Below are 23,146 nucleotides of genomic sequence, written 5' to 3'. Positions count from 1 at the left end.
TGGGTAGACACAGGTTGCTTCCCCTGGCTATGGAATCTAGAATTCTGGTACACAGTCTCAGGATAAGGGGTTGAGTGCTCAGGACTGAGATGAGGAGAAACAGCTTCACTCAAAGGGTTGTGAATCTGGAATTGTCTACACCCGAGATTGTGGACATCCCAGCATTGAATATATTTAAGACTTAACTAGAAAAAAGGTTGATGGACTTCCGGTTGCGGCGATGACCAGCTAAGCCGCACGTTTTGGCGGCTCCAGCTTAGACGGACCTTCGGGCTCTTTTAAGAGCCCCAACGGGAACTTTCTTTGCGACGAAACCCGGTGTGGGGTGAAGCAACAGGGAGTCGTCGTCCCCCCCCCAGTGGGAAAGAAAAAGATCGGCGGCGGCGGCCAGATCTCGGAGGATCCTCGAGGGCAGCGGCAGAGGAAAGAAAGGAACAAGATGGCATCGGAGGGAGCCCAGACGACATGGAGACCGGACCAGGATGAATTTTTAAGACGGTGTGTGGAGCTGCTAAAAAAGGAGGTGCTGGCCCCGATGCTACAGGCAATCGAGGGGCTTAAAGAGACACAAAAGGCCCAGGAGATGGAGCTCCGTGTGGTGGAGCAGAAGGTAACTGACAACGAGGACGCGATCCTGGGCCTCGCGGTCAAAATGCAGACGCACGAGGCGCTCCATAAGAAGTGCATCGAAAGAATTGAAGTCCTGGAAAATAGATCAAGGAGAAAGAACTTCCGGATCCTGGGTCTCCCCGAGGGTGTGGAAGGAGCTGACGGCGGGGCTTATGCGAGCACGATGCTACGCTCGCTAATGGGAGCTGAGGCCCCCTCGGGCCCCTTGGAAGTGGAAGGGCCCCACCGGGTCCCTGCGAGGAGACCAAAGGGCGGAGAACCACCTAGGGCGATGGTCGTGCGATTCCACCGCTTCAATGACAGAGAAGTTGTTCTGAGATGGGCCAAGAAGGTACGAAGTAGCAGATGGGAGAATGCGGTGATACGAGTGTATCAGGATTGGAGTGCGGAGGTGGCGAGAAGGAGGGCGAGTTTCAATCGAGCCAAGGAGGTGCTGCATAAGAAGAAAGTGAAGTTCGGGATGTTGCAGCCGGCGCGATTATGCGTCACGCACCAGGATAGACATTACTATTTTGAAACGTCGGAAGAAGCATGGACCTTCATTCAAAAAGAGAAACTGGACCAGAACTGAGGGACTGATGTTGGAGGGGAAATGACAACTGGGTTGCTGCTGCTGAGATTGAAAGGGAGCTGGTAAGAGAAAAGGTGGTCGAGGCAGGAATGCGCCGCCTGGGGGACGGGTGGGTGCGCGGAACCGGGACGTGGGACTGGCGCAGAGAGGGTGATGGCTAGTCGACAGTGGAGGGGGGGCGGGCAGCCCCCCAGTCCGGCTGATCACGTGGAACGTGAGAGGCCTAAATGGGCCGATTAAGAGGGCCCGAGTGTTCGCGCACTTAAAAGGACTGAAGGCAGACATGGCCATGCTTCAAGAGACGCATCTGAAGGTGGCGGACCAGGTTAGGTTAAGGAAAGGATGGGTGGGACAGGTGTTCCACTCAGGGCTGGACGCAAATAATAGAGGGGTGGCCATATTGGTGGGGAAACGGGTGTCGTTCGAGGCTAGGAACATTGTAGCGGACAGCGGGGGCAGATATGTGATGGTGAGTGGCAGACTGCAGGGAATGGAGGTCGTGCTGGTCAACGTATATGCCCCGAACTGGGATGATGCGGGATTTATGAAGCGAATGCGGGGACGCATCCCGGACCTGGAGGTAGGAAACCTGGTAATGGGGGGGGGGACTTCAACACCCTGCTAGACCCAGGGTTAGATAGATCTAGATCCAGGACCGGAAGAAGGCCGGCAGCGGCCAAGGTGCTTAGGGGGTTTATGGACCAGATGGGGGAAGTGGATCTGTGGAGATTTGCTAGGTCGCTGGCCAAAGAGTTCTCCTTTTTCTCCCATGTCCATAAGGTATACTCCCGGATAGATTTCTTCGCTTTGGGAAGGTCACTGATTTCGAGGGTGGAGGGAACGGAGTACTCGGCCATAGCTGTTTCGGACCATGCCCCACATTGGGTGGATCTGGAACTGGGAGAGGAGAGGGAACAGCGTCCACTCTGGCGACTGGATGTGGGATTATTGGCGGATGAGGGAGTCTGCGGAAGGGTGCGGGGATGTATCGAAAGGTACCTGGAGGCCAATGATGATGGGGAGGTCCGAGTGGGGGTAGTATGGGAAGCGCTGAAGGCGGTGGTCAGGGGAGAGTTGATCTCCATCAGGGCTCACAGGGGGAAAACAGAGGCCAAAGAGAGGGAAAGATTACTGGGGGAGATTTTGAGTGTGGATAAAAAATATGCGGAGGCCCCGGACGAAGGACTATATAGGGAGAGGCAAAGACTCCAGACGGAGTTTGACCTGCTGATCACAGGGAAGGCAGAGGCACAGTGGAGGAAGGCACAGGGGATGAGATATGAATATGGGGAAAAGGCGAGTCGCCTGTTGGCCCACCAGCTTTGTAAGAGGACAGCGGCGAGGGAAATGAGTTAGGGATGAAATGGGAAACCACGGTGCGGAGAGCAGGGAAGGTAAATGAGGTGTTCAAGACCTTTTATGAGAGGTTATATAGGTCCCAACCCCCGGAGGGAAAAGAGGGGATGCAGCAGTTTCTGGACCAACTAAGGTTCACGAGGGTGGAGGAGCAGGAGGTGGCAGGCCTGGGGGCGCCAATTGGGGTGGACGAGGTGACCAAAGGGCTGGGGAACACGCAGGCAGGGAAGGCCCCGGGACCTGACGGGTTCCCGGTGGAATTTTACAGGAAATACGTGGACTTGTTGGCCCCGCTGCTGGTAAGAACCTTTAACGAGGCCAGAGAAGGGGGGACCCTACCACCGACAATGTCGGAGGCGCCGATATCACTAATCCTGAAGCGAGATAAAGACCCGCTGCAATACGGGTCTTATAGGCCTATCTCGCTCCTGAATGTGGACGCCAAGTTGTTGGCAAAAGTGCTGACAATGAGGATAGAGGATTGTGTCCCGGGGGTGGTGCACGAAGATCAGACAGGGTTCGTAAAGGGGAGACAATTGAATGTCAACGTGCGACGGCTATTGGGGGTGATAATGATGCCCCCAGCAGAGGGGGAGGCAGAGATAGTGGCAGCAATGGATGCAGAGAAGGCATTTGATAGGGTAGAGTGGGAGTATTTAGGGGAGGTGCTGAGGAGGTTTGGGTTCGGGGAGGGGTTTGTCAGCTGGGTTAAACTCCTCTATGGGGCCCCAATGGCAAGTGTAGTCACAAATCGGCAAAGATCGGAGTATTTTCGACTACATAGGGGAACAAGACAGGGGTGCCCTCTGTCCCCATTACTGTTCGCGCTGACAATTGAACCACTGGCCATAGCGCTGAGAGACTCCAGGAAATGGGGAGGGGTGGTTAGAGCGGGAGAGGAACACCGAGTGTCACTCTACGCAGATGACCTACTGCTGTATTTGGCGGATCCAGTGGGGGGGATGACAGAGGTTATGCAGATATTGAGAGAGTTTGGAGATTTCTCGGGATATAGGCTTAACATGGGAAAGAGTGAGCTTTTCGTAATACACCCTGGGGACCAGAGTAGAGAGATAGATGGCCTACCGCTAAGGAGAGTGGAAAGAAACTTCCGATACCTGGGGATTCAGATAGCCAGGAGCTGGGGAACCTTACACAGACTCAATCTGACTCGGCTGGTGGAGCAAATGTAAAAGGATTTCAAAAGGTGGGATATGCAGCCGCTGTCACTGGCGGGCAGAGTGCAGGCGATTAAGATGATGGTCCTCCCGAGGTTCCTATTTGTGTTTCAATGTCTCCCTATATTGATCACTACGGCCTTTTTCAAGAAAATAGATAGGAGCATCATGAGCTTCGTGTGGGCAGGGAAGGCCCCGAGGGTAAGGAGGGGGTTCCTGCAACGTAGCAGGGACAGAGGGGAACTGGCGTTGCCGAATTTGGGCGACTATTACTGGGCCGCCAATGTGGCGATGATCCGTAAGTGGATGATAGAGGGAGAGGGGGCGGCATGGAAAAGGCTGGAGATGGCGTCCTGTAAAGGAACAAGCTTAAAAGCGCTGGTGACGGCGCCACTACCGCTCTCCCCGAAAAGGTTTACCACGAACCCAGTGGTGGCGGCAACATTAAGTATCTGGGGGCAATGGAGGCGACAGAGGGGTGTGCTGGGAGCCTCGGTGTGGTCCCCAATCAGGAACAACCATAGGTTTGCCCCAGGGAGGTTGGACGGAGGGTTCCAGAGCTGGCACCGGGCAGGAATTAGGAGAGTGGGAGACTTATTTATAGATGGGACGTTTGCGAGCTTGGGAGCGCTAGAGGAAAAGTATGAGCTGCCTCCGGGGAATATCTTTAGGTATATGCAGGTGAGGGCGTTCACGAGACAACAGGTGAGGGAATTTCCGCTGCTCCCGACACAGGGGATCCAGGATAGAGTGCTTTCGGGGGTGTGGGTCGGGGAGGGCAAAGTGTCCGAAATATACCGGGAGATGAGAGAAGAGGGGGAGGAGCTAGTAGAAGAGCAGAAAGGAAAATCGGAAGAAGAGCTCGGGGAGGGGATTGAGGAGGGTTTGTGGGCTGATGCCCTAAGTAGGGTAAATTCCTCTTCCTCGTGTGCCAGGCTTAGCCTGATCCAATTTAAGGTGCTACATAGAGCACATATAACGGGAGCGAGGTTGAGCAGGTTCTTTGGAGTGGAGGACAGGTGCGGGGGAAGCCCGGCGAACCACACACGTATGTTTTGGTCGTGTCCGGCACTGGAGGGGAGTGGCGGGAGTGATCTCGAAGGTGGTGAAGGTCCGGGTCAAGCCAAGCTGGGGGTTAGCTATATTTGGGGTAGCGGATGAGCCAGGAGTGCAGGAGGTGAAAGAGGCCGATATTGTGGCCTTTGCGTCCCTAGTAGCCCGGCGAAGGATTTTACTCATGTGGAAGGAAGCGAAACCCCCCGGCGTGGAGGCCTGGATAAACGATATGGCAGCGTTCATAAAACTGGAGCGGATGAAGTTTGCGCTGAGAGGATCGGCTCAGGGGTTCACCAAGCGGTGGCAACCGTTCCTCGACTACCTAGCGGAACGTTAGGGGGAAAATAGATAGCCAGCAGCAGCCCAGAGAGGGGGGGGGGGGAATTGTTTTTGTTCTAGATGGGGTGAAGGGGCGGGGGGGGAGCACTATTTTGTGTTATTTTGTTAGTTCACTATTTTATTTAAACAATGTTATCTATCAGTTATCATGTTACCGTTTTTGTTGATTTGTAAAGGGGGAAAATTGTGTTTGAAAACTTTAATAAAATATATTTTAAAAAAAGAAAAAAGGTTGATCTCTCGGTTAACCAGTCAATATGGGCAGCGTATGGGAAATTGGTGCTGAGGCAGGAGATGAGCCATGATTACACCGAATGACGGAACTATTGAGGAGCTTTATGGTCCACTCCTATTTCTTATGTACTTGGATGACTTCACAGTAAAAGACACGAGAAACGTCCCAGAAATATTTGGGAACCAAGTATCTAATATGGATAACAAATATAAAGTAATTAATATTAATAAAGAAAGATTGGAGAAATTCATAGTACCAAAGATTTGACAAACCTGCCAGATCCGATGGCCTACATTCTAGGGTTCCAAATGAGAAAGTGAATGCATTGGTTTTGATCCTCAGAATTCCATGTGACTTCAGACCAACAGCAATGTGATTGTCTCTTAAATGCCCTCTGAAATGGCCATGGGCAGCACAGTGGCACATGGTTAGCACTGATGCCTCACAGGTTCAATTCTGACCTTGGGTGACTGTGCGGAGTTTGCACATTCTCCCCATGTCTGCGTGGGTTTCATTTGGGAGCTCCGGTTTCCTTCCACAGTCCAAAGATGTGCAGTTTAAGTGGAGTGGCCATACTAAATTGCCCTTCAGTGTCCACAGATGTGTAGGTTTGGTTGCGGGGATGGGCCAGGGAGTAGGTCTCGGTGAGGTCCTCTTTCGGAGGGTCGCTGCAGACTCAAATGTGCTGAATGGCCTCCTTCTGCACTGTAGGGATTCTGTGGTTCTCTAGATTTGGAATAGTCCCAGTGCTTTGAAACATGGCAAACATAGTGGCAGCCTTGCACCTTGGTGATGTGATCTTTGAATTCAAATGCCCTAGTTGGGCACAAGGTGAGCTAAGCGCCCAATTAGAGGTGGGAATTGCTTGCCTGGTGCCAGAAGCAAAGACAGGCGGTAACCATGTTGGGGTTTCCTACTGCCTTGCAAGAAAGAAAAGGCAGCTCAGTAGATGGGCATTGAGATCAAGCACTGTGGAAGGTGGCAATGGACACCAAGTTAAGATGTAGCTCTTATCCTGGTGCTAGTTGACCCTATAAATTTAATTTTAAATCAAGAACAAAAAAACTTACCTGGGCCCTGAGGCGAATGTGCACCAGACTGTTCAGGCACACAGAAAGTGGGGGAGGGAGGGGTTGGTTGCATTGGGGTAAAAATATTTTGGATGACAAAAAGGGTCAAGATGGAGGACAAGGGTCACAGTCTAAAGTTGATGAATGCAAAGTTGAGTCCTGAAGGGGTAATGTGCCTAACGGGCACAGTTTGCATTGTGCTTCATTGAAGCATTGCAGCAGACCAAGGACACGCATAGGATCAAGGTGCTGAGTTGAAATGGCAAGCAACAAGAAGGTTGGGATCATGCTTGTGGACTGAGCTTGTGGAAGGTAATTCGCAAAGTGGTCATCCAGTCTGCATTTAGTCTCCCCAATGTAGAGGAGATCACATTGGGAGCAGCAAACGCAGTAGACCAAATTCAAGGAAGTGTAAATGAAATATATCATCTGAAAGGAGTGTTTGGGGCTTTGAACGATGAGGAGGCAGGAGGTAAAGGGAAAGGTTTTACACCTGATGCAATTGCAACAAAAGGTGCCATAGGAAGTGGATAATGGAGGAGTGCACTAGGGTGTCACCGATTAAGCAACTGTATTAATACAATTTTATTTTGTTATGACCACATGAGGAGAGGTTAAATGACTCTCCTATTCTACCACTCCAGATATGGCAGTAAACGGTTAATTTCTTTCATTTGTAAGAATTAAGTGATTAATTCAACTCATGAATGCTCAGTTTAGGTTCTGGCAGGGTTACTCCGCTCCTGACCTCATTACAGCCTTGGCCCAAACATGGGCAAAAGAGCTGAATGGCAGAGATGAGGTGAGAGTGACTGCCTTGACATCAAGATAACATTTGACCGAGTATGGCATCAAGTAGCTCTAGCAAAACCGGTGTCAGTGGGAACAGGGAGAAAGCGCCTGCTGGTTGGAGTCATACCTGGTACAAAGGATGATAGTTGTGGTTGCTGGAGGCCACTCATTTCAGCTCCAGGTCATCACTGCAGGAGTTGCTCAGGGTAGTGTCCGAGGCACAACCATCTTCAGCTGCTTCATCCATGACCTTCCTTCGAACATTAGGTCAGAAGTGGGGATGTTCAGTGATGATTGCACAATGTTCAGTATCATTCACGATTCGTTCATTCTCAGATAATGAAGTAGCCCATGTCCAAATGCAGCAAGACCTGGCCAATATCCAGGCTTGGGCTGATAAGTGGCAAGTTACATTTGTGCCACACAAGTGCCGGGTAATGACTATCCAACAAGAAAGAATCAAACCATCGCACCTTGTCATGCAATGGCATTAACATCACTGAATTCCCAACTATCAACACCCTGGAGGTCACCATTGACCAGAAACTGAATTGGACTAGCCATATAAATACTGTGGCTACCAGAGCAGGTCAAATGCTAGGAATCCTGTGGTGGGTAACTCATCTCCTGACCCTCCAAAGCCTGTCCACCATCTACAGGGCACAAGTCAGGCGTATGATGGAAAACTCCCCACTTATCTGGATGAGTGCAACTCCATCAACATTGAAGAAGCTCGACACCATCCAGGACAAACCAGCCCGCTTGATTGGTACCCCTTCCCCAAACATTCACTCTCTCCACCACCACCACCGATGCACAGTAGCAGCAGTGTGTACCATCTGCAAGATGCACTGCAGAACTCACTCCTTCGGAAGCACCTTCCAAACCCACGACCACTACTATCTGTGCGATTAGGTAATTTGGACATTCTGCAATTCTCCCTCTGTGTGCCAGACAGGCGCCGGAATGTGTTGACTAGGGGCTTTTCACAGTAACTTCATTGCAGTGTTAATATAAGCCTACTTGTGACAATAAAGTTTATTATTATCTAGAAGGACAAGGGCAGCAAATACATGGGAACACCACCACTTGGAAGTTCCCCTCCAAGTCACTCCCCATTCTGACTTGGAAATATATCGCCGTTCCTTCACAGCGACTGGTTCAAAATTCTGGAACTCCCTAATACCACAGTGGGTGTACGTACACCACATGGACTGAAGTGGTTCAAGAAGTCAGCTCACCACCACCTTCTTAAGGCATATTAGGGATGGGAAACAAATGCTGGTGTAGCCAGCGAAGCCCACATCCCGTAAAAATGAGGGGGAAAAATGCCTCCTCCGGAGATTCCTAGTCTTCCGCCACTTCCATTCACTCCATATGAAATCACAAAATGGCTGAAGGCACTATACTGCAAAGACTATGGGCCCTGACAATATTCCAGTAATAGTGCCGTAGACCTGTGCTCCAGAACCACATCCCTAGCCAGGCTGTTCCAGTACAGCCACAACACTGCAATCTACCAAGCAATGTGGAAAATTGCCCAGGTGTGTCCTGGACACACAAAGCAGGACAAATCCAACGTTTCCAATATCCGCCCTATCAGCCTATTCTCGATCACCAGTAAAATGATGGAAGGAGTCATCAACAATGCAACCTAGTGACACTGACTTAGCAATAACCTGTTCACTGACGTCTGGGTGACTCAGCATCTGACCTCATTACAGCCTTGTTTCAAACATGGACATAAGATCTGAGCTCCAGAGGTGAGGTGAGAGTGACGCCCTTGAAATCAAAGCAGCTTTTGTCCGAGTGTGGCATCAAGGACCCCTAGCAAAACTGGAGTCAATGGGAATCGGGGAGAAAGCTCTCCGCTGGTTGGAGTCATAACTGGCACAATGGAAAATTGTTGTGATGGTTGGAGGTCAGTCACCTCAGCTACAGGGCATCACTGCAGGGCTTCCTCAGGGTAGTGTCCTCGGCCCAACCATCTTCAGCTGCTTTATCACTGATTTCCTTCCATCATAAGACCTAGCCTGCATTGCCCACATCCCAGAATTGAATTTAAGAAAAGTCTTTGGACTGTTTCTGTTCCTATTCTCGGAGTATGTTCACTTCCCCCAGGCCATCCTCCACACTTTGATTCAATCTTTTTTCTCTCGACAGCCATGAAAGGATTTTTTAAGAGGGTCAACAAAATTTTGAAATCCTTAAAAGAGGCGATTCTATTAAAAGAATTTAAAAATAATGTCCCTTTGCGTGTAAGCTCCCATCTGGAGTACCATCAGGTTTTTAAGATAAGAGAAGCTGCAGTAATGGCTGAAAACAGTGAGTTGACTCATTAAAGGTCGATTGCTGATGCAGTGGGTTAGCACTGCTGCCTCACAGCACCGAGGGCCCAGGGTCGATCCCGGCCCTGGGTCACTGTCCGTGTGGAGTTTGCACATTCTCCCCGTGTTTGCGTGGTTTCGCCCCACAACCCAAAGATGTGCAGGCTAGGTGGATTGGCCACACTAAATTGCCCCTTAATTGGAAAAAATTAATTGGGTACTCTAAATTTATTTTTTTTAAATTAAAGGCCGATTGCAGCCTATTGTCAGACACCGATTGGAATTTTCCAATCCGTCAGGCCTCTTATTGAGGCTTTGGCGGCTAGGCCAGTTGCTGGAGGCAGCCTTCTGGAGCAGATGGGGAGGGAGACCAGCATTCCAGTCATGCTTTGAGGCTCTATCTACATATTTGGAGCCAAAAATCACCCTGTGGAGTTAACTTCTAACCGTGCATAACTGGAAGTTTTCTTTACAGTTTTTGAAATTCTAAATGTTCAACTAAACTTTAGCTTGGCCTCCACACAGGTGGTCTGGCAGCTGAGCCCACTTTTCATTTGAAAGTTTAAAAAGTTGGAGAGAGGGTTCCTCAAGATGAATGTGCTCTTTCACTTTCTCACCTGAAAGGCAGGCTCCAGCTCCTTCCGAGGTAGAGGGCCTCCTATTGTCTCCACAGCTTTGAGAACACACCCTCTGACCTTAATTGGATAGTGAGCCCAGCCCCTAGCTAAATTAATTTGCCAAATTGAGACAAGTCACTGCCATGTCACTATTTCTGACATAGTGTGGGGTGACCCCCATTTGTCCCCTATATCTGAGTGCTGAACCAAAACCCAAGATCCTGCCCCATGATGCATGGGTGGTGCTTCTTGAGAATTACACCTCCGTATTGGTCTCCTCGTTCTATGCAGCTACATGTCACTGAGCTTCAGGCTGTCATGGGTATTGTTGCTAGTCACCTTGACCTTCAGTTGAAGTCCAATCTAAGGTAACATAAGTAACATCCATTCTGATGTGATCGGATAAACCTCCAAAGTATGTTTTAATACATGTTGGTAATAAAATACATTTTTTTAAAAATAAACAAAGCCTTTTCACCAGCAGTTAAAATAGCAGGTAAGAGGATTGACAATTGGAATCTTTGCCTTTGATCATTTCAGTCGCCTCAGTTACCTTTGTGCACTCTGCTTCTTTCCGGCAATCACTTGTTAGAATCATAGAATTTACAGTGCAGAAGGAGGCCAGAATTTTCAGTGCAGAAGGAGGCCATTCGGTCCATCAAGTCTGCACCGACCCTTGGAAAAAGCACCCTACTTAAGCCCATGCCTCCACCCTATCCCCGTAACCCAGTACCCCAACAAACCTTTTTGGACACAAAGGACAATTTATCATGGCTAATCCACCTAACCTCCACATCTTTGGACTGTGGGAGGAAACCGGAATACCCGGAGGAAACACGCGTAGACATGGGGAGAGTGTGCAGACTCCGCACAGACAGTGACCCAAGCCGAGAATCGAACCTGGGACTCAGGAGCTGTGAAGCAACAGTGCTAACCACTGTGCTACCATGCCGCATCTTCGAAACCCATGAACCCTTCCATCTAGAAGGCAAGGGCAGCAGATGCATGGAAACACCCTCACCACAGGCAAATTACCCTCCAAACCACACACACCTGACTTGGAAATATATCGCCATTCCCTCACTGTTATTAAATCAAAATGCTGAAACTCCCTTCGTAACAGCACTGTGGATGTATCTTCAGCACTGTGGGTCAACCTACACCACAGCACATGGACAATGCTACCGTGCTGCCCTTGTTAACTGTTAACTGTGCATAACTGGATGTTTTCTTTCCACTTTTTCAATTCTAAATGTTAAATCAAATTTTAGCTTGGCCTAATTGCACATTAGAACATAGAACGATACAGCGCAGTACAGGCCCTTCGGCCCACGATGTTGCACCGATGGGAAGTCAAAAAACAAAAGCCATCTAACCTACACTATGCCATTATCATCCATATGCTTATCCAATAAACTTTTAAATGCCCTCAATGTTGGCGAGTTCACTACTGTTGCAGGTAGGGCATTCCACGGCCTCACCACTCTTTGCGTAAAGAACCTACCTCTGTCCTATATCTATTATCCCATGTCCCCTCGTGCTAGCCATTTCCATCCGCGGGAGAAGGCTCTCACTGTCCACCCTATCTAACCCCCTGATCATTTTGTATGCCTCTATTAAGTCTCCTCTTAACCTTCTTCTCTCTAACGAAAACAACCTCAAATCCATCAGCCTTTCCTCATAAGATTTTCCCTCCATACCAGGCAACATCCTGGTAAATCTCCTCTGCACCCGTTCCAAAGCTTCCACGTCCTTCCTATAATGAGGTGACCAGAACTGTACGCAATACTCCAAATGCGCCCGTACCAGAGTTTTGTACAGCTGCAACATGACCTCATGACTCCGGAACTCAATCCCTCTACCAATAAAGGCCAAAACTCCATAGGCCTTCTTCACAACCCTATCAACCTGGGTGGCTACTTTCAGGGATCTATGTACATGGACACCGAGATCCCTCTGCTCATCCACACTTCCAAGAATTTTACCATTAGCCAAATATTCCGCATTCCTGTTATTTCTTCCAAAGTGAATCACCTCACACTTCTCTACATTAAACTCCATTTGCCACCTCTCAGCCCAGCTCTGCAGCTTATCTATGTCCCTCTGTAACCTGCAACATCCTTCCACACTGTCGACAACACCACCGACTTTAGTGTCGTCTGCAAATTTACTCACCCACCCTTCTGCACCCTCCTCTAGGTCATTTATAAAAATGACAAACAGCAACGGCCCCAGAACAGATCCTTGTGGTACGCCACTTGTAATTGAACTCCATTCTGAACATTTCCCATCAACCACCACCCTCTGTCTTCTTTCAGCTAGCCAATTTCTGATCCACATCTCTAAATCACCCTCAATCCCTAGCCTCCGTATTTTCTGCAATAGCCTAACGTGGGGAACCTTATCAAACGCTTTACTGAAATCCATATACACCACATCAACTGCTCTACCCTCGTCTACCTGTTCAGTCACCTTCTCAAAGAACTCGATAAGGTTTGTGAGGCATGACCTACCCTTCACAAAGCCATGCTGACTATCCCTGATCATATTATTCCCATCTAGATGATTATAAATCTTGTCTCTTATAATCCCCTCCAAGACTTTACCCACAACAGACGTGAGGCTCACCGGTCTATAGTTTCCGGGGTTGTCTCTGCTCCCCTTCTTGAACAAAGGGACCACATTTGCTATCCTCCAGTCCTCTGGCACTATTCCTGTAGCCAATGATGACATAAAAATCAAAGCCAAAGGCTCAGCAATCTCTTCCCTGGCTTCCCAGAGAATCCTAGGATAAATCCCATCAAGCCCCGGGGACTTATCTATTTTCAGCCTGTCCAGAATTGCCAACACCTCTTCCCTACGTACCTCAATGCCATCTATTCTAATAGCCTGGGTCTCAGCATTCTCCTCCACAACATTCTCTTTTTCCTGAGTGAATACTGACGAAAAATATTCATTTAGTATCTCGCCTATCTCTTTAGACTCCACACACAACTTCCCATCCCTGTCCTTGACTGGCCCTACTCTTACCCTAGTCATTCTTTTATTCCTGACATACCTATAGAAAGCTTTTGGGTTTTCCTTGATCCTACCTGCCAAATACTTCTCATGTCCCCTCCTTGCTCGTCTTAGCTCTCTCTTTAGATCCTTCCTCGCTACCTTGTAACTATCAAGCGCCCCAACTGAAATTTCACACCTCATCTTCACATAGGCCTCCCTCTTCCTCTTAACAAGAGATTCCACTTCCTTGGTAAACCACGGTTCCCTCGCTCGACGCCTTCCTCCCTGCCTGACCGGTACGTACTTATCAAGAACATGCAGTAGCTGTTCCTTGAACAAACTCCACCTATCCAGTGTGCCCAACACTTGCAGCCTACTTCTCCAACCTACCCAACCTTGCCAAAAATCCCACTCACCAAATTCTCAACTTCCCTCTCTGTTCATTCTGCAATCTGGGGTTTCTCTATGCCGGCAATGTTAAACAATTTGTTTAAATTAATAAACATTTATCCATAATTCAAATTATTTTTATTCCCGTGCCTTGCATTACCCGAGCTGAAAGCTGTTTAAAACTTTCACATTACTTGATTCAATTTGGTATTTTTAAATATAATTGATAAGAAGGGAAGTATCAATTACACACATTTTACAAAAGGCATTTTCACTGCATGAAATGAAATGAAAATCGCTTATTGTCACAAGTAGGCTTCAAATGAAGTTACTGTGAAAAGCCCCTAGTCGCCACATTCCGGCGCCTGTTCGGGGAGGCTGGTACGGGAATTGAACTGTGCTAGTGGCCTGCCTTCAAAGCCAGCAATTTAGCCCTGTGCTAAATACTGTACATAAATTGTTGATAATATTATTTCTTTCCTCATACTAGTTGTTTTCTTGTCCTGCAGGTAAACAGTATAAATGTACAGTGTGTGACTACACGGCAGCGCAAAAGCCAAACCTCCTTCGACATATGGAGCAGCATGCCGCATTCAAGGCAAGCATTATTTGTCTGCAATCAAATCTTATGAGACATTTCTTTGAACATTGATGGTTTGGCACTGCTTCCAGTGAAGGCTATTATGAGGGACTCTAACCAAGATCAGATTGTAGATGTAGACGGTTGTAGTCAGGATGTTGAATCATGACTGGCATGTCCAGTGGTTAATGGGCAACATTACTGGTGACGCAAGGATATTGTGAATGAGGAAGTTATATTAAGATCGAAAGTTGGGCAATCTCACTATTCATGAAATGTTGACTGAACTGGGATTGGCTGTTGCTCTTTCTGAAGGAATGCTTTTCAGTTTCGAAGAAACAAATCAAAGAGGCCTAGGTGACCCTTCAGTGTGCTTCCTCTTATGGGGAAGCCCATGAGTCCTTCACAATTATTCACAGCAGCATGATTAAAATCAGGCGCTTTTTTTGGCACAGATCCATGTTGCATTGCTTCTCAGGGCAGCATCGTTTGCGGTAGCACAGTGGTTAACACAGTTACTTCACAGCTCCAGAGTCCCAGGTTCAATTCCCGGCTTGGGTCATTGTCTGTGCGGAGTCTGCGCGTTCTCCTCGTGTCTGCGTGAGTTTCCTCTGGTACTCCGGTTTTGTCCCACAGTCCAAAGATGTGCAGGTTAGGTGGATTGGCCATGCTAAATTGCCCTTAGTGTCCCAAGAGGTTAGGTGGGGTTGCTGGATTGTGGGGATAGGGTGGGGGTGTGGGCTTGGGTAGGGTGCTCTTCCAAGGGCCGGTGCAGACTCGATGGGCCGGGTGACTGCCTTCTGCACATTAAATTCTATGATTCTATAATAGCATGGAAGTAAGATGTTGGTCTATGATAACACAGTGGTCTGTAATGTTGCACTGGCTGCTGGTACCCTTGATGTAATAACTGTTATGGTTAGCAGGAATTTTCCCATCTCAACTTGGGAAGGCACAGAGGCAGGACAGCAAGAAATTGGCACAGGCCTTCATCCCCGACTGTTTTTCCTGAGGTTGGGCAGGGGCAGAAAGCAGGGGGCTCGGCAGGAAAATGAAGTCATCTGCCTTGTTAAATGACGGCTTGAAGTCATTAAGGACTCATTAAGAGATCATTTTCTGACCTCCCATTACTTTTGTGGGGGTGGATGTCCCCTGGGATCTCTCTGAAGATGACCAGCTGCAACTGGTGTGAACAGGGGAGGCAGCACTAACATAGTTTCACATAATGCAAAGAAAATGAAAGTTTGGTCAAAAAAATGCTGAGCAATAATAAAATCTTAGTAATGAACCTTTCCGTACCCTATCCTGGGTCCCAGCTCTCCATTTGCCCTAGCCACTGTGCAAATCCTCTCATCTTTTTCCCGCCACATACATGGCAACCACAGCAATGGCTACCGCTTCGGTTAGAACATAACCCACCACCCTGGTGTCCAGCCTCCATTCCCACCACCCCAGACACTAATTATGTGGCACACCATCTCTAGAATGAAATAGACCCCGACGTGATGAAAATCAAACCTCCTGGCTGACTAGTAGCAGAGAGGGACCATGACGCAGATCACCTCTGGTAGGAAAATAGAGCCCCAGGGAATTGAGTCTCATAATGTAAGTCACATCAAAATTTGAAAAGAGTAGAAAGTAAAATACGATAAATCGGGAAGCAGTAGTTCAATGATACCATATCGCAGTTAAAATAAGATAATGAAGGGACTAAAAGTTGAAAATATCTTCATGATGTTGCGCTTTTAGGAAAGAATGAATTAGATTAAGGAAAACCCTGAAAATAGAAATTGTACATTGGTACAGGCTGGGTCCCTGGCACTGTGAGGCAGCAGTGCTAACCACTGTGCTACCGTCTGTGCCGGCCGCCTCTTCTGGGCATTGTTCTTTTCACGTTCCAAATATAGCATGCTCTATGCTTTTCCTCTTCCTAAAATCATGCGGTTTGACATCAAGAGGTCAAAATTCATCTGGGTCAAGAATTGATTCTTTGCAGGAGGGCTGGTCCCAAAAGAAAGGCATTAGTTTGGATGCGGCAGGACTGTAGAGTTTAGATCTGATGCGTTTGGTATGGACTCTCTTAGCTCTATCTATTATGGTTCAATGAAGAGTGCAGGAGTGCATGCCAGGAGCAACATCAGGCATACCTAAAATTGAGGTGTCGACCTGGGGGAGCTGCAGCACAGGACTACTTGTGTGCCAAACAGCAAAAACATTGTGCCTCAGGACTCATTTTAATAAGTTTGGTGAGCTGCTGGTGCCAGTTGTTTCTCCACAGGCGAAGTCACTCATCTCGCAAAACATATTTTGGGATGCTTGTCTCATCGGCAATGATCCTCAAAGTGGTTCTTGTTGGTTCCCTCATTACCTATTGCAATTCCAGTCTAGCAGCTATGTCCTTTAGGACCCGGCCAGCTCGGTCTGTGGTAGTACTACCAAGCCACTCTTGGTGAAGTTCCCCACCCAGAGTACATTCTGCACCCTGCCACCCTCAGTGCTTCCTCCAAGTGGTGTTCAACATGGAAGAGTACTGATTTATCAGCTGATGGTGGACGGTATATAATAATCAGCAAGAGGCTTCCTTGCCCATGTTTAACTTGAAGCCATGAGACTTCATGGGGTCCAGAGTCGATGTTGAGGACTCCTAGGACAGCTCCCTCCCCACTGTGCTTCCACCGCTGCTAGGTCTGTCCTGCCAGTGTGACAGGACATACCCAGGAATGATACCCAGGGCAGCACAGTAGCATAGTGGTTAGCGCAATTGCTTCACAGCTCCAGGGTCCCAGGTTCCATTCCCGGCTGGGTCACTGTCTGTGCGGAGTCTGCACGTTCTCCCCGTGTGTGCGTGGGTTTCCTCCAGGTGCTCCAATTTCCTTCCACAGTCTAAAGATGTGCAGGTTAGGTGGATTGGCCATTCTAAATTGCCCTTAGTGTCCAAAAGTGCCCTTGGTGTTGGTTGAGTGGGGTTACTGGGTTATGGGGATAGGGTGGTGTGGGCTTGGGTAGGGTGCTCTTTCCAAGAGTCGGTGCAGACTCGATGGGCCGAATGGCCTCCTTCTGCACTGTAAATTCTATGATGATAGTGGATTTCTGGTGGCAGCCATGGAGTGAGTGGTCGCACACAGGCTAGCTCTGGCTCAAAGGCATTGGTTTGGGTACTGATACCCATTAGTTGGGTAGTTCCTGCAGAAATGTGGTGCAGAAGGGGTAGAAGGAGAGGTTCTCCCCTAGATTGGCATGTCTACTGCTACCAGACCTGGCAAAAAACAGTTAAAGACCTGGCTAAGGAGTTGGAGGGGATCTGTGGTGCAGCAACAATTTTGAGAATTGCGGAGGGGGAAGGGTTGTCTCCAGTGAGAAAACCCCAGATTGAGCAGTTGATGGTCTTCGCCAAGGAGGAATTTCGCCAGCAAAAGAAGGAGATGGCGACTGGTCGAAGGCTATTGAGGGAGCAGTGGCACCTCCGAGGATGGCAGGACCAGGTAGAGAAGTGCCTCGAGGCACAAGGGACGATAATACGCGGCGTGGAGATGGTGGTGTCTGATCTAAGTGATCGCATTGTGTCTTTGAAGGCAGAGGTGGGGATCCTGGGGATCTACATAAGTCACTGCGAGTGAAGGTGGTGGATCAGGAGAACAGGTCTAGGCGGCAAAACCTGCGAATTGTGGGTCTGCCAGAGAGCGAGGAAGGAACGAGTGCCACAAAGTACATGTCAAGGATGCTGGCTGAGCTGGTGGAGACGAGGCCCCAGAGGTGGACCGGGCCCACGGGTCCTTGAGGAAGAAGACGAGAGCGGGGGAAGCCGCCGCGGGCTGTGATTGTGTGATTGCACAATTTCATGGAGAAGGAGAAGATTCTGAGGTGGGCCAGGGAGAAGCGAGACTGTGAATGGGAGTGGAACCATGTCCGAATATACCAGGACATTGGCGTGGAGCTGGCGAAGAGCGGAGCTGGATTCAACAAGGCCAAGGCTATGCTCTATCCCAGGACGATTTGGTTTGGGCATTTGTATCTGGTGAAACTTTGGGTTATGTTTGATGGCCGGGAGCATTACTTTGAGATGCCAGAAGAGGCAAATGACTTTATAATGGACCATAAACTGGGGAAGAACTGACAGTTGGTGTGAGATGGAGGCGTTAAATCCACAAAGGATGATTGTGTTTCCAGAGGGTGTGAATTGTTTTGGGAGGTGTAAATATGTAAGGGGGTGATCTCTTCCTCCCCCCAGCCCCCCTGCCATTTGTGGTGTTTTTCTTTTTGTGAAGAGGTGATTTGTGATTTTGAATTCTTTTCTTTATGGGTAAGGGGTGTATATGGTGGAGCTCATTGGGTGGGTAAGGGTCCAATTGTACATGTGTAGAAGGGACCGGTGAGGAAGGGATGTGCTGGGGGAGGCCTTCCAGCGGAAGTTGTCACACTAGCAAGTAATTCTGGTTAGATCAGGGATGTGGGGGGAAGGCCGCGTGAGGTGGCCAGGTTTAGGGGGGGGGGGGGGCTTGCGACGTGGCAGAGTTGGAAGCTGAGTGTGGTCATGGGCCGAGAGGGGGGCCAATTTGGATGGAACTGGTTTATGGCGGTATTAAATGAGGTGGAACTGGTGGGACATGATGGCTGATGGTAGAGGGGAATGGAGATGTAAGCCTCCGCTAAGAGTCGTGACGTGGAACATCCAGAGGCTAAACGAGCTGGTTAGGAGGTCCCGGGTTTTTGCGCACCTGAGGAGTTTGAAAGCGGAGATGATTTTTCTGCAGGAGACGTACTTCTGGGTGAAGGGTTAGGTTGAGGAAGAGTTGGGTGGGACAACTATTTCACTTGGAGTTTGAATCAACGCCGTGGGGGCTGGCCATTTTGTTGAACAAAGCCAAGGAAGTGCGGGACTGCGGGTGTGTGTGTGGGGGGGGTGGTGGGGGGGGGGGGGGAGGGGTAGAAGATGGAGGGGATGTCGTCGATGGTGCGAGTCAATGTATATGCGCTGAATTGGGATGACGCAGATTTGTAAAGGTGCTGGTGGAAGTGATCCTGGACTTGTATACGCACCAATTGATTATGGGTGGAGATCTTAATTGTGTGATGGAGCTGAAAGTGAACTGGCCAAGCCCAAAGTCAATGGGAAGGACGAGTATGGCGATGGAATTTGGAGGGTTTGTGGAACGTATGCGAGTGGATGATCCGGGGAGGGGGGTGTGGGGGAGTGCGCGGAGAGAAAGAGCACTCCTTCTTGCGCATGTGTAAGGTTATTCTGGAATTTGTATTGAGTTGAGCGGTACTGATGGGGGTGGTGGGGTGGAGTATGCGGGTATCATGATTTTGGATCATGCGCCACAGTGTCTGGAGGTGAGGCTTAGCTCGATGCAGGTGCAGAGGCCAGGATGGAGGCTGGATTCAGGTCTTTTGGCAGATAAGGGGTTTTGTGAAAAGTTTAGGCTGGCAATTGGGGATTACGTGGAGCTTAATCAGAACGGGAAAGCGTCGGTGGCCATATTATAGGAGGCTTGAAGGCAGCATTTAGAGGGGAGATTATCTAGTTCAAGGTGCATAGGGATAGACCAGGGAGGGAGGAGCACGGACAAGATAGTCGAGGTGGGGGGGGGGGGGGTGCTACCACTAAGGAGTTGTTGGCCGATTGGAAGAGGTTGCAGGGTAGTTTGACAATGGGAAAGGCAGTGGGGCTGTTACGCAGGTGAGGGGGCTGCAGTATGAATAAGGAGTAAAGGCGAGCCCTATGCTGGCCCACTAGCTGCGGGGCAGGTTGTGGCTAGGGAAATTAAGGCTGCAGACAGAAAAGGGGGAGGTGGTATCAGAGCCAGGGAGGATAAACTAGGTGTTCTGGGGGTATTTTTTTTAAAAAAATGTTTAAATAATTTTTATTAAAGGTTTTCATAATATATCAATAACAAAATGAGAAGGAAAAAAGAACCCAACAGGGTTAAGTACAAAACACAATCTAAAAAAGCAAACCCCTCTTTCCCCCCCACACCGTACATAAATAATAAATTAACATTAACACCCCGACTTAAGACAACAGGTGTATACACCCCCTCAGACCCTTCCAGTGTAAATAACATAAACAAAAATAAAGTAAACCCCCCCCCCGAGCTGCTGCTGCCATTGACCAATGTCTATCGTTCCGCCAGAAAGTCTAAGAATGGTTGCCACCGCCTAATGAACCCTTGTACCGACCCTCTCAAGGCGAATTTCACCCTCTCCAATTTAATGAACACTGCCATATCGCTGATCCAGGATTCCACGCTTGGGGGCCTCGCATCTTTCCACTGAAGGAGAATCCTTCGCCGGGCTACCAGGGACGCAAAGGCCAGAATTCCGGCCTCTTTCGCCTCCTGCACTCCCGGCTCCTCTGCCACCCCAAATATTGTGAGCCCCCAGCCCGGTTTGTCCCTGGATCCTACCACCCTCGACACCGTCCTCACTACGCCTTTCCAAAATTCCTCCAGCGCTGGGCATGCCCAGAACATATGGGTGTGATTTGCTGGGCTCCCTGAGCACCTAACACACCTGTCCTCATCCCCAAAGAACCGGCTCATCCTTGTCCCAGTCATGTGTGTCCTGTGCAGCATCTTAAACTGTATGAGGCTGGTGTTCTAGGGGTATTATGAGAGGCTATATACCGGGTAGAGAGGAAGGGGATCTGGGGCGGTTTTTGGACGGGTTGGAGTTCCCAAAGTTGGAGGAAGGGAACAGACCGGTGTTGGAGGAGCCGGTACATACCTCCGCGGTGTTTCTGTATTATTGGCATATCTGCTGTTACTAGTAATGTTCTCCTTATTCACTCCAGCCTTTCCGATGTGCGCTGTGCCACTATTCATGTAACATGGCTGGATCATTGAAGAGACATTACCACAAGAAACATCCCAATGATGAATATGTCAATGCTGGGACTGGTGTGCTAGCTCAGGAGAGTGTAACACAACAAGGTATTAAGAGCTTTGCTTTGAAATAATGCATGCAGCTTACAGTAAAGTCGATTACTGAATCGCATTTTAGAGTGAAAATAACGTTACACGTGAAGTGGATTTTCTCTCACTTTAAATTTTCCATTAAATCCTCACTCTCCTTGCATTCAGGAATGTTTCTGTTTGGTTATTCTAGCCAGTCTGGTAATTTTCTCAGGGTCTCTATTTGCATTTCCTTGTCTCTAAGCAGCCTTTTAACTTGCCTGGTAGCATTAAGCAAATGGTGTCAATGGAACTGAATATCAGTTGGGTGTGGAACAGCAAGATGTATTTCTGCCGTTGCCTCTTCAATATCTACTGCTTGGACCCTTGCCCTAGGATCATCTTGTAACCTTCCTACCTCTGAGTTAGATGATTGTGGTTTCCATTTTTTTACTCCTGCTCTCTTCACGTAGCATCCTTGGTTGTCCAAGGGTTGCTAATCAAAACTTTCCAAACATCTTTGATCTCTGTGAGCGAACTCAGCTGGTATGGGGTCGAACCTACGCTGGTGGTGCTATTAAGCACCACTCTATTTTTTTAAAAAACATTTTTTATTCAAATTTTCACAAAATATCAACAACAAAATACAAACACAAAAGCAAATATACACACCCAATCAAGAAAAACAAACCAGCCCCCCTGAGTCACCCCCCCCGCCCCCCCCCCCCCCCGGGGTTGCTGCTGCTGACCATCTTCTGACGCTCTGCCAGGAAGTCTAGGAACGGTTGCCACCGCCTGAAGAACCCTTAAGGCAAATTTCACCCTCTCCAATTTAATAAATCCCGCCATGTCGCTGATCCAGGATTCCACGCTTGGGGGCCTTGCATCCTTCCACTGAAGAAGAATCTTACGCCGGGCTACCAGAGACGCAAAGGCCAGAATACCGGCCTCTTTCGCCTCCTGCACTCCCAGCTCCTCTGCCACCCCAAATATTGCAAGCCCCCAGCCCGGCTCAACCCTGGAACCTACCACCCGCGACACCATCCTCGCTACACCCTTCCAAAAGTCCTCCAGCGCTGGGCATGCCCAGAACATGTGGGTGTGGTTTGCTGGGCTCCCTGAGCACCTAACACATCTGTCCTCACTCCCAAAATACCGGCTGATCCTTGCCCCAGTCATGTGTGCCCTGTGCAGCACCTTAAATTGTATGAGGCTGAGCCTCGCGCAAGAGGAGGAAGAGTTCACCCTCCCATGGCATCCGCCCACGTCCCCTCTTCGATCTCCTCACCAAATCCCTCCTCCCACTTACCCTTTAGTTCCTCCACCAAGGCCTCCTCCTCCTCCTCCTGCAACACCTGATACGTTGCCGAGATCCTCCCCTCTCCAACCCACAACCCCGAAAGCACCCTGTCCTGGACCCTGCGTGGCGGCAACAATGGGAACTCCACCACCTGCCGCCTGGCAAAAACACCCTTACCTGCATATATCTGAAGGTGTTCCCTGGGGGGAGCCCGAACTTCTCCTCCAGCTCCCCCAGGCTCGCGAACTTCCCGTCCACAAACAGGTCCCCCATCCTTCCAATACCTGCCCTGTGCCAACTCAGGAACCCTCAGTCCATTCTCCGCGGGACAAACCGGTGGTTCCCCCGTATCAGGGACCACAGCGAGGCCCCCACCTCCCCCCTGTGACGTCTCCATTGCCCCCAAATTTGAGGGTAGCCGCCACCACCTGGCTCGTGGTATACCTCGTTGGAGAAAGCAGCAGCGGCGCTGTCACCAGCGCTTCCAGACTCGTACCCTCACAAGACGCCGTCTTCAATCCCTTCCATGCCGCCCCCTCCCCCTCCATCACCCACTTACGCACCATCGCCACGTTGGTGGCCCAATAATACCCACAGAGGTTAGGCAACGCCAACCCCTCCACTATCCCTGCACCGCTCCAGGAACACCCTCGTGGTCCTCTGCGCCCACACAAACCCCATAATGCTCTTATTAACCCGCCTTAGGGAGCAGGATAGGGAGGCACTGGAACAGGAACAGAAACCTTGGAAGCACCGTCATTTTAAATGACTGCACCCTACCCGCCCGGGAGAGTGGCAGCACATCCCACCTT

At 49.4% G+C, this 23,146-nt stretch overlaps 1 protein-coding gene across 4 annotated transcripts in view; it reads left to right on the top strand.

Annotated features, from left to right (window-relative positions):
• The window catches only part of zfat (zinc finger and AT hook domain containing), a 187,173-nt gene that overhangs the window by 128,085 nt on the left and 35,942 nt on the right, over positions 1-23,146 (top strand). For all 4 annotated transcript variants that reach the window (XM_072468251.1, XM_072468252.1, XM_072468250.1 and 1 more), the window contains 2 exons: positions 14,071-14,159; positions 20,935-21,073. In XM_072468251.1, coding sequence (XP_072324352.1) covers positions 14,071-14,159; positions 20,935-21,073 — 228 coding nt within the window. The remainder of the gene's footprint in view (positions 1-14,070; positions 14,160-20,934; positions 21,074-23,146) is intronic.

The sequence above is a fragment of the Scyliorhinus torazame genome, chromosome 11, assembly GCF_047496885.1.
Source record: "Scyliorhinus torazame isolate Kashiwa2021f chromosome 11, sScyTor2.1, whole genome shotgun sequence".
Lineage (NCBI taxonomy): Eukaryota > Metazoa > Chordata > Chondrichthyes > Carcharhiniformes > Scyliorhinidae > Scyliorhinus > Scyliorhinus torazame.
Note: the sequence above shows the minus strand (reverse complement) of the source record. Positions and strands in the feature narration are given on the sequence as shown.